We start from the raw sequence: 12,546 nt of genomic DNA on the forward strand, positions 1-12,546 counted from the left end.
AAGACAAAACAGGACAACCTGTCTGTGTAAGTGGACATGCCAGCCACATACACACATACATATTTCCACTTTTATTATGTGTATAGATGATTGGAGTGTGAAAGCCGTTTCAAAATAAAAATGTGTATTGAAATAAAATACCCAGTGGGCATTGGGGTTGGCGAATGCCTAGGCCCAGCCATCAAAGCACTCTTAACCAAACAGCGGTGTTTCGTGTAATTGAATTGGATGTACATTCCTTTTCATGGAAAGAGGGAAATTTTTGTTAACTGGATTAAGGATTGCATCTGAAAAAATACATCTATGACGGGCATTGTTTTTGAGTAATCTGGACTAATGCTCTTTTCTCTCTCTCTTTTTTCTAATTTCTTACAGATGGTCACAAGAACAAAGAAAATATTTGTAGGTGGATTATCGGCTAATACAGTAGTGGAAGATGTAAAGCAATACTTTGAACAGTTTGGCAAGGTAGGTTCTGCTGTGTTTAAACAACACAACATACTCTGAATTCCTTTTACTATAGCATTTTGGAGGTCTGAGTACTGCCGCAATGTTTTTATTGTGAAGGTGAACAGTTTTCATACAAATATGTGCCCGGTATTTCTCTGCCTTAGGTCTTTTTATGCAGAACTTTGAGAAATTTCAAATATGTATGTGGCATGTGTTTATGGTGTGCAGAGAGAGATTTTTTACCGTTTGTTTCCAGTGACTAAATCAACAAATGCCCCTCTTTGCTGAAGAACATTGTGCTTTTAGCGAAGCAGTGCTCATTGTACAAGCCATCAAGAATCAGCATGCTGTTAAGCAATATAGTGTTCCTGCATCAGGCGCACTGATGATGTGTTCTCATTTTGCTAATGCAAGATTTGAATTTGGATGGTCTCTCGTGGTAAAGGGCGGAGGGAAGAGAATTGCGGCTACTGGAATAGATGCAGGAATGGCAATGTGTGCTTGACACTGCCGTGTCTGTTATTTATGACGGTCTCTGGAACGTAGCTGTCTGTCGTGGAGCACCTACAGTAGAGTTCCGGTTATCCAACATAAACGGGCGGGCAGAATGTCGGATAATCAGAACTGTCGGATAATAGGGGAGTCAAGCCGGGTGCTTGGCGGAGGGAAGAGTCTTTACAGTATTGTCGCATCTCAGACTAGTTCACCTTGCTGTAGACACCAGGCAGCACACAGTAGATAGTCTTTTGTAATTTTATTGAGCAAAAGCAGAATATATACAATATCAAAGCAGGCAGAAATATAGTTTCAAAGGTAGTTGCAAAATAGAGTCAGTAAATCCAATAATCCATAGACAAGAAGCAATAGTTCACTCCCAAAGATACACAAATCCAAAGGTTACAAGGATTCACAAACAAGAGTATATCCAAAGCAGAAGTAGCATGAAGACATAGACCATCCACCCAGATGAAACGAGAATTTGCTTTAACAAAGATTTGTCCTTCAACACACTGTTTTAAAAGCAACCCAGAAATGCATTCTTTTTCCCTTCACTGGCCTCCCTTTTCCCAGCTAATCGAAGGCTTCGCTGCGGCATTCCTTTCCATTGTAAACGATCAGCCCGAGAGGGCGGATCACAATGTACATATACATGGCAAACTTGCAATGCCATAGACATACAAAGACAGAGACACACAGAAACTATTTAACATTCTCCAGCTTTTGGCTTCATGAGGGTATGCTCGATTCTGGCCACAGGGGGAGCTGTTGCTTCCTCATCCACTGTGACGCTGAGTCCTTGATGGAGTACTTCCTCATCTTCTCACATGCAGGCTGCTGGACATTTTTATGGTGTCGTAAATTAGTTAAATTAGCCTCCCTAAATTTCCTATTTGACAGATGCAACTGTCTTTCAGGTTGGTTAGGTAAACAACGACCTGGGCTATTTAATGGTCGGGCACTCAATATATTCATTCTTGCGGACCACTGGTGGTTCACGGACCACAGGTTGGGAACCACCGATATGAATAAATACTAAAGTGGAACCATTTTGGATTTACTGTCTTCAAATACATCTGGGTCTAGCTCTTATTTCAGTGACACATTTTTTCAAGCGCATCACTTTGCTTAATGCCCATATCATTCTAGGAATATGTACAGTAGAGTCTCACTTATCCAAGGTTCTGGAATATCCAATGCATTTTTGTAGTCAATGTTTTCAATATATCGTGATACTTTGGTGCTAAATTCATAAATACAGTAATTACAACATAACATTATTGCGTATTGAACTACTTTTTCTGTCAAATTTGTTGTTACAACATGATGTTTTGGTACTTAATTTGTAAAATCATAATCTAATTTGATGTGTAATAGGCTTTTCCTTAATCCCTCCTTATTATCCAAGATATTTGCTTATCCAAGGTTCTGCTGGCTCGTTTAGCTTGGATAAGTGAGACTCTACTGTATTTATATTTTGAATGAATGTGTTTGGTATGCCAGGTGCTTCAGAGAAGTCCCTGACAAAGGTTTTTCATCCCGGGTTTGTGCTTGTGTCGTCCGTCCCGGTGGAGTTTGACGGAGGGAAGCTGCCACTGCTTGCATCCTATATTTTGAGGGTAGCCGTTGAAAGCCTTGTTTTGTGTACACCTTGTCTTTTGTGGCAAGGTAACTTCTAAAGAGTTGTGTGCCGGATTGATAGTTGTTTTGCAAAACCATTCATTTTATTTTTTCAATGATAATCTTCGATTCCGGCAGGATGATGTTTACAGCCTGCTGAGCCCTTTATTAAAGGATTATGGCGGCGTTTGAATGTTTCTTCCCTAGTTATTGTCAAATCTGCCAAACTCCCTCATCCAGTTTTGAAGTTAATAACAGTTTTGCCGCATGCATGTTTCCGTGTTTCTTGCATGCACCCTTGAGGAAATCATTTCTGTTTTGCCATCTGGTGGCTTCATGCTGAGTCTGAAAAATAGACAACCAGGCTGAGATCATCCAAGCAATTTAGTAGGTTTTGGTATCTCTTTGGAGAACCTCCGCCTCTGTCTCTCTCCTGCTTTGCCTTGGGAGACTCTTTTTCTTGAAAACTGTGTAACCGTTTAAAAAAAGCGATTGCTTTGTATTGCCACCCTTGGACAGAACACATCCCAGATCAAACATTCAATGCCATATGAACATAGAGACAGAGACAAAGACACAGAGGCAATTTAACCTTCTCCAGCTCCAGCTTCCTGAGGGGATGCTCGATTCCGGCCTAGGGGGAGCAGCTTCTTCACCATCCTCTGTGACACCGAGTCCTTGATGGATACTTCCTCATTCCAAACGCTGCTGGATGATTTTTATGGTGTCATAAATTAGTTAAATTAGCCTCCCCGCATAAAGCGGTACCTAAATTTCCTACTTGATAGATGCAACTATCTTTTGGGTTGCTTAGGTCAACAACGAGCAGGGCTATTTTAATGGTCGGGTGCTCAATCCGACCCAGGCTAGCCTCGAACTCATAGTGATTTATTGCAGCTTGCTACTAAACAGCTGTGCCACAGCTTGCTGTGAGCTGAATGCTCAACTTTTAAGTATTCTGTTTTTGCATATTAACCTCAGACATTGGTTATGCAGATGTTTTGGACTTCAGGGTTTTCTTAGCCAAGGAACAATCAGTGGTGATTTTCATTGGAATTCAACCCTACACTGCTCAAGACGGCAATCATCAATGAGGAGTAGTTAGTTAGCTTAGAATAGGGTTCTCCCCTGTTTCCTGAATGATAGTTGAAATGTATTTCTTCTCTCCTCTCTGTTTCTGTCATTCTGATTGGTTATGTAGAGGGGATATTTTGCAAGTGCATGCCTTTTGTCTTTGACCTTCTACTTTTACACCTTGGTGTGTGCTGTGTGTATTGAGATCTCTCTCTGTTTGTGTCAGGAGAGATGTAATGCTTGGTGATTTCCCCCTCTCTTTTGAACCCTAAAAGAGATGGGGGTTAGTTAGTGTAGCTCCGACCCAGTTCTTTATCACGAAGAAATGTAGATATTATTTTTTGTAAATAAACCTTTAGTTATTTTAAAGACAGAACTCTGGATCTTTGCCTCCTAAGCTCTAAATTCTTTATAGCCACATAACACGTCACACTCTGCTTGCTGTGAGCTGAATGCTCAACTTTACATATTCTGTTTATGCATATTTTTTCGATGCTCTGCTATTGTGCTTTGCTAACACACCCAGAAAATCCTTTTAGTGTTTTAAAGACAGAATTCTGGATCTTTGCCTCCTAAGCTCTAAATTTTTTACTGCCACATAGCACTTCCTGCTCTGCTTGCTGTGAGCTGAATGCCCAACTATTCGGAACCCTAGAAGAGATGAGGGTTAGATAGTGTAGCTTAGACCCAGTTCTTTACTATGAAGAAATGTAGATATTATTTTTGTAAACAAACTTTTAGTGATTTTAAAGACAGAACTTTGCCTCCTAAGCACTAAATTCTTTATGGCCACATAGCACTTCACGCTCTGCTTGCTGTGAGCTGAATGCCCAACTATTCTGAACCCTAGAAGAGATTAGGGTTAGTTAGTGTAGCTTAGACCCAGTTCTTTACTATGAAGAAATGTAGATATTATTTTTGTAAACAAACTTTTAGTGATTTAAAAGACAGAACTTTGCCTCCTAAGCTCTAAATTCTTTATGGCCACATAGCACTTTACGCTCTGCTTGCTGTGAGCTGAATGCCCAACTATTCTGAACCCTAGAAGAGATGGGGGTTAGTTAGTGTAGCTTAGACCCATTTCTTTACTATGAAGAAATGTAATTATTATTTTTGTAAACAAACTTTTAGTGATTTAAAAGACAGAACTTTGCCTCCTAAGCTCTAAATTCTTTATGGCCACATAGCACTTTACGCTCTGCTTGCTGTGAGCTGAATGCCCAACTATTCTGAACCCTAGAAGAGATGGGGGTTAGTTAGTGTAGCTTAGACCCATTTCTTTACTATGAAGAAATGTAATTATTATTTTTGTAAACAAACTTTTAGTGATTTTAAAGACAGAACTTTGCCTCCTAAGCTCTAAATTCTTTATGGCCACAAAGAGCACTTCACGCTCTGCTTGCTGTGAGCTGAATGCTCAACTTTAAGTATTCTGTTTTTTGCATAGTTTTGGATGCTCTGCTATTGTGGGTAGTTTTCCCTAACACACTCAGAAAATCCTAACACTATCCAAAGCTGATCATGCTTAGCTTCTAAGATCAGATGAGATTTAGTGTCTTTAGGGCAGTGGTTCTCAACCTGTGGGTCCCCAAATGTTTTGGCCTTCAGCTACTGGAAATCTTAACAGCTGGTAAACTGGAGGTATTCGTGGAGGTTAGAGGTGCAAAGACCCTTGTGAAAGTGGGAAAACCTTGAATATTTTTCAGTCCTCCAAACATTCTTGCTTCAGATTCCTGTCACCAGTGCCAGACTGTTGTCCTCAAATTCTTTAACACTTGATTTAACTTTCCAAGTCGCTTGCAGTGGATGCATTTCTGCTATGATATGAGAATTTTTCATAACCTACTATTAATAATAGCAATGGCTACTCGACTCCTTCGCTATCACAATCTTTTTGTAGGTGCCACTTGCTTTCTGAAACCCCTGTGAAAATAACTCCATCCCCATTTCTGGAGAGTCTTGCAATTCATACCTTTATATGGCGAGCTGTGTAATTAGTTGGGAAGACGTATGCTTAGTCACTGGTTTATCTTAATCGGCTTTGGCTTTTCCCAACAACAAAGTGAGCTTATTTTGCTAAGCTGAAACAACTCTGCTCCCTTTGTTCCCGTCTTTTTATTGTCTCATTCCTTTCATTCTGTTTTACTGCCAAAAAGTTTTGTTTCATTAGGCTTACTAGTCGTTTCCAATCCAGTGGACTGCTACAATCGGGCCTTTATATCCCTCGGCTGCCCTGTTTCCCACGTCTTTCTGGGTTTGTGTCAAGACGCAGCCGGCTTTGTGAAATGCAAACATTTCCTTTTTTTCTCCGCCTTAAAAGTACGTCCAAGTGAGTTTGTTTCAAACACTGGGATCCTATGCGTCGCTATTTGGGTCAGAAATGTCGTTCGGGACACATAGAGGTTAAACTACGGCACATGAAAGATGGATCTGAGTTTTGGGCCTCTTGGGTTTATTATTGGTTATTTATTTACAGTATTTTTATTTATTTATTTATTTATTTATTATTCAAACTTATATGCCACCACTCCCCTAGGGCTTGGGGCGGCTTACAAGAACAGGCTAAAATCTAACAATTTAAAAACATCTTTAAACCATCTTAAAAACACTCCCCGTATTTACCATATATACTCGAGTAAAGCCAACCTGAATATAAGCAGAGGCACCTAATTTTACCATAAAAAAACTGGGAAAACATTGACTCCAGTATAAGCCGAGATACCAATAAAATTACATTAATTGAGGCATCAGTAGGTTAAATGTTTTTGAATCTTTACATCAAACTGTCATTTAAGATATGACTGTTCAACTCTGATTAAATCATTATTTTCATCTTCTTCAATGTAAATGTGCTTATACAGTAGAGTCTCACTTATCCAACACTCGCTTATCCAACGTTTTGGATTATCCAACGCATTTTTGTAGTGATATTTTGGTGCTAAATTCGTAAATACAGTAATTACTACATAGCATTATTGCGTATTTTGTAAAATCATAACCTAATTTGATGTTTAATAGGCTTTTCCTTAATCCCTCATTATCCAACATATTCACTTATCCAACGTTCTGCCGACCCGTTTACATTGGATAAGCGAGACTCTACTGTATATCCTTTTAATAATAATAGAGTAAAATAATAAATGTAATAATAATAATAAATGCAGTAAAATAATAAATGTAATAATATAAACATTCACGCTGACCTCTCTCACCCTAGACTTTCCACAGATATATATTAACCTCTTTGCTTAGTTTTCTCCATACCTCACAACCTCTGAGGATGCCTGCCATAGATGTGGGCGAAACGTCAGGAGAGAATGCTTCTGGAACATGGCCACACAGCCCGAAAGACATACAACAACCCTGTGATCCTGGCCATGAAAGCCTTCGACAACACAATGTAATAATAAATAGAGTAAAATAATAAATGTATTAATAAAAATAAAAATAGAGTAAAATAAATGTAAAAGTAACAACAATAATACAGTAAAATAATAAATGTAATAATAATAATTAAATGCAGCTAGGATATGTCTAGCAAAATTGTGGAAGATGCAAGAAATCCCTTCACTGGAGCACTGGATACTGAGACTACTAGACATCAGAAATATGGATTTATTAACACATGCAATATCACAGAACATGTCGACAAGGCAAAAGACTGATTGGAGAAATCTAAATGTATACTTAGCAAAAGAAAACATTGAACTCATGTGAAACGTGCTTTAAAAACAATATTAGGCTCAAAGGGGCAAATGGGCATTTATTGGGAAAATGTCCAGAAGAAAAGGAAATGTACCTTGCTATGCAGAAGATCTGGAAGGAATGCGTTTATATGTGTGTATAAGGGGTGTTTTTTTCTCGTTTTTTCTTTTTTTCTTTTTTTCCTTTTCTTTCTTTCTTTCTTTATTTTTCTTCTTTATCAACTACTCTTATATCGGAGATACGGATATATACATATATATATTTTCGACAGCTATCTAAATGTTTATCTTTTTTATGTGCATTTAAAACTATAAATAAAAAATAATAATAATAATTAATAGAGTAAAATAATAAATGTAACAATACCAATAATAATAGAGAAAAATAATAAATATACCAAATATACTTGAGTATAAGCCGACCTGAATATAAGCCCACTAGGACCCTCATCCGAGTATAAGCCGAGGAGGTTTTTTTTCAGTCCTAAAAAAGGGCTGAAAAACTAGGCTTATACTCGAGTATATACAGTATATTCCGCCCTTCTTTCTCACCTCGAAGGGGACTCAGGGCGGATCACAATGCACATATTCATAGCAAACATTTAATGCCATTAGACATACGACATATAGACAGACAGACACAGAGGCAATTTAACATTTTCCAGCTCCAGGCTTCATGAGGGTATGCTCGATTCCGACCACAGGGGGAGCTGCTGCTTCATCATCCACTGTGACGCCGAATCCTTGATGGATTACTTCCTCATTCCAAACGCTGCTGGATTATTTTTATGGTGTCATAAATGAGTTAAAATAGCCTCCCCCAAAAAGCGGTACCTACATTTTCTACTTGACAGATGCAACTGTCTTTCGGGCTTCATAGGTCAACAGCAAGCTAGGCTGTTAATGGTCGAGAGCTCAATCTGACCCGGGCTGGCTTTGAACTCATGATCTCTCAGTCAGTAGTGATTTGTTGCAGCTGGCTACTAAACAGCTGCACCATAGCTTGGCCTGTTAATTTGCCCATTGATTTGCCTGTTAAACAGGGTAAAAAAAAAAAATCTGATGACTCAATTGAATGCAAGAATGTGAGAGAATATTAATAAAAAGATCTGGTTCCAGGTATTCTGAATCTAAATAGGTGAAGAAGAAAAAGCTCAGGGTTGGGATTTTTTTTATTGGCTGTTGCCTTGGGTGTGCCTTCACATCGCCTAGGTTTTATGTTGCAAGAACAGTATTGCTGAATGCCAAGTGTGTTATACGCTCCAAGGAAAATAAGGATGTACTGAGCCGATGTTAATATTTTTGAATACATCACACATTTTGGACAGCGGCCTGTTGAATGCAGCAAATGTATTTGCACATGCATGTGCTTGCTTCTCAATTGTTTGCAGAGATCCGCAGCACCCTGGCTGTTGAGGAATGTCCCAAAAGTATGAGAAAAATCACAGCTAAACATTGTAGTCTTCAGTCTTTGGCTTTTGACAGCTGTGGAAATACGGGGGTTGAATGAAAAATAATGCCTCTACCTTCGTTACTTGGGTTTGGATGTGGCCGGCATTGACCAATCGTCTGTGCAGGGTTCCATACTTCACACTTTAATAACACAACCATTCAATGCCAAGGCTTCCCCGTCTGTGCAGGGTTCCATACTTCGCACTTTAACAACAAAACCGTTCAATGCCAAGGCTTCCCCGTCTGCGCAGGGTTCCATACTTCGCACTTTAACAACACAACCGTTCAATGCTAAGGCTTCCCCGTCTGCGCAGGGTTCCATACTTCGCACTTTAACAACACAACCGTTCAATGCTAAGGCTTCTCCGTCTGCGCAGGGTTCCATACTTCGCACTTTAACAACACAACCGTTCAATGCTAAGGCTTCCCCGTCTGTGCAGGGTTCCATACTTCGCACTTTAACAACACAACCGTTCAATGCTAAGGCTTCCCCGTCTGTGCAGGGTTCCATACTTCACACTTTAACAACACAACCGTTCAATGCTAAGGCTTCTCCGTCTGCGCAGGGTTCCATACTTCGCACTTTAACAACACAACCGTTCAATGCTAAGGCTTCCCCGTCTGTGCAGGGTTCCATACTTCGCACTTTAACAACACAACCGTTCAATGCTAAGGCTTCCCCGTCTGTGCAGGGTTCCATACTTCACACTTTAACAACACAACCGTTCAATGCTAAGGCTTCTCCGTCTGCGCAGGGTTCCATACTTCGCACTTTAACAACACAACCGTTCAATGCTAAGGCTTCCCCGTCTGTGCAGGGTTCCATACTTCGCACTTTAACAACACAACCGTTCAATGCTAAGGCTTTCCCATCTGTGCAGGGTTCTATACTTCGCACTTTAACAAAACAAACGTTCAATGCTAAGGCTTTCCCATCTGTGCAGGGTTCTATACTTCGCACTTTAACAACACAACCGTTCAATGCTAAGTCTTTCCTGTCTGCGCAGGGTTCCATACTTTGCACTTTAACAACATAACCGTTCAATGCTAAGGCTTCCCCGTCTGTGCAGGGTTCCATACTTCGCACTTTAACAACACAACCGTTCAATGCTAAGGCTTCCCCGTCTGCGGAGGGTTCCATACTTCGCACATTAACAACACAACCGTTCAATGCTAAGGCTTCCCCGTCTGCGCAGGGTTCCATACTTTGCACTTTAACAACACAACCGTTCAATGCTAAGGCTTCCCGCCAAATGGAACTGTAGAGGAGAGTCTACTGAACAAGCCAGGACCTGCCGCAGACCAGGACTGCCATCTCTTGAGGAGTTAAGAAGGTGGAGGCATTACTTTTCATTCAACCCTCGTAGAAAGAAGTACATTTCCTTGGCTACAAATGAGTATTTCTTAGTCAATAGAATATGCTGTAGGGTGATTTCTTTTTATAATGCTACCTTTCCCAAATCATTTTTCAAATTTTGACTTATTGTGAGACAGGTACAATTTTCCGTGCCACTTTTCATGATGCTCTGTTTGTAAATTGGTTACATTCGGAGGAATTGAAGGTCAGGTCTGGACTTCATAATTTGAATATGTAATAACCAGAGTGCCCAAAAGATTTTAAGGCGCAGTAGGAGAAAATACATTGGCGATGCTTTTTATTATTATTATTATTATTTGCATGGCTGGTGCTTATCTCCCTTAGTACCTACAGAACCCATCCAACACAATAACTTTTTTTTATCACCCCATTTCTTTCAGGCAGGAAATGTAAATTGTCCAGTTGTCTTTCAAAAGCATGTAGAAATAAAATTATACCAAGTGACCCGTTGGAAGGCAATTATTCACACATGTTTTAAAGTAAATCCTGCAGTCACTTCCCAAGTTCTTTTCAGAGCCTGAAAAAGTTACTATTGGGGACCACAGCTTGCAGAATTCAGCGTAAACATTTGCTACAAGGGCTAGGGAATTCCAAAAACTGTGTCCCAGAAAGGTAACTTTTGCAAGTGCTTTTCTTTCCCTTCCTCCTTGAAGCTCTCCGAACAACAACATCTGCAGTCAACATCTGTAGTCCCATCTTTGAAGGTTTTCCAGTCCTTGCATTGAAACATCTTGCTTTGAACCTCTTAAACCAGGGGTCCTCAAACTTTTTAAGCAGAGGGCCGGTCCACGGTCCCTCAGAGTGTTGGGGGGACAGACTATAGTTTAAAAACAAATATGAACAAATTCCTATGCACACTGCATATGTCTTATTTGTAGTGCAAAAAAAAAAAAAGGCCAACGAAATGTTATGGTTTGCAAAGGCACTGTGCTATATTTGTGTGTTAACTGGAAAATGAAGTGCATGAAGCCGATTGGCTGAACCTGCAAAGACCTGTAATTTGATTTGAAACTGTTTCTGTTCTGCTGCTGGAGAACCGGTTTGAACAAGTTTTTGTTCAGTGTGAGTCTGTGTGGTGACTGAGTACTGCCCGGGGAAGATGGCTCTGTACTCAGAGAGTCCTTGCTATTTCTGAGGACTATATTCTTCACTGAAGCAGATTTATGGACTGAAAAAGTACTGTTTATGACTGCTGGGTTTCTGTAAGCAATCAGAGGGACCATTGTGAATACCATTGCTCTTTGGATCTCTTGGAATTAGTAAAGTTCTTGTATTATTTGTTCTGCAAATCTGAGTGGTGCGTCATTGTTCTGCAGGGTGACTCTGGGCTCATGGGCACATGTAAGAGCTTCCGTTTACCATCTACAATGCACAACATGAAAGAACAATACAATATTTAAAAATAAGAATAATTTTAACCTACCAGGATTTCAATGGGATGTGTGGGCCTGCTTCTTGCTGATGAAATAGTCAAGTTAATTAGGATGGTTGTTGTTGTTGTTGTGTGCCTTCAAGTCAAAGTTTAAAACCGAGGGCGGGGGCCAGATAAATGACCTTGGAGGGCCGCATGTGGCCCCCGGGCCTTAGTTTGGGGACCCCTGTCTTAAACAATATACACGCCGGATTCTCTCTTGAAAGATGAGGGAAGAAAAGAGTCTTGTCGGATAATGTGTTGAGTGGGATAATGCTGCAATATGTTGTTGTTGGTGTATCAAAACACACACATACACACACACAACCGTTAACATCCCGAGTAAAGTGCTTGTTACTATTTCATTTTTTCAAAGCATGCCATTTTGAGTCTTCAAAGAGTGGGCAGGGAAGTGTTTAAAATACCCATGAAAAATGAATGTTAGAGGCAGTGGGGAAAGTGCTGTATTGTGGGAAATGGGTATAATGATGCAAGCAAATGGCCTTAAATCGGTCACTTATGACCTCTCCGAGTGCCTTTATATATGCAGTCAGGGCTATTGTCTGAAGCTGGAGCGCTTTTAGGCAGTCGCAAAGATTATCCCCTCTCCGGTGGCCCTGTAGCGTGTCAGCCACATTGCTCCATTTCTCTGGCGGAGGGGACGGTTAGGCGCTCAGAAATTTCATCCCCTGTTTGAGTAATTTGTTGTGTCGTTAAGGTCCATGTTTATCTGTTGCTCTTATGGTTTCATCCCAAGGACAAGTTGTAGCACATGATGGGTAGGAAGCGTAGATGTGAGTATAGCTTCCTCGGCCAATTCAAAAACCCCAGCTCTGATCGCTGGGTTTTCCTCCAACAATCTGGCTGCATCCTTGGAGAAGACTTCAGGAAGGAAGTAGAAAGAGGGATTTATTATATTATTTTGTGATTTATACTATTACTAGCTTGGGGACCCGGCG

The 12,546-nt window shown here is 40.2% G+C and overlaps 1 protein-coding gene across 28 annotated transcripts in view; it reads left to right on the plus strand.

The window, feature by feature from the left end:
• msi2 (musashi RNA binding protein 2) overlaps positions 1–12,546 on the plus strand; it is a 604,855-nt gene that overhangs the window by 179,044 nt on the left and 413,265 nt on the right. For all 28 annotated transcript variants that reach the window (XM_062960125.1, XM_062960128.1, XM_062960149.1 and 25 more), the window contains one exon: positions 376–468. In XM_062960125.1, coding sequence (XP_062816195.1) covers positions 376–468 — 93 coding nt within the window. The remainder of the gene's footprint in view (positions 1–375; positions 469–12,546) is intronic.

The sequence above is a fragment of the Anolis carolinensis genome, unplaced genomic scaffold, assembly GCF_035594765.1.
Source record: "Anolis carolinensis isolate JA03-04 unplaced genomic scaffold, rAnoCar3.1.pri scaffold_7, whole genome shotgun sequence".
Taxonomy (NCBI): domain Eukaryota; kingdom Metazoa; phylum Chordata; class Lepidosauria; order Squamata; family Dactyloidae; genus Anolis; species Anolis carolinensis.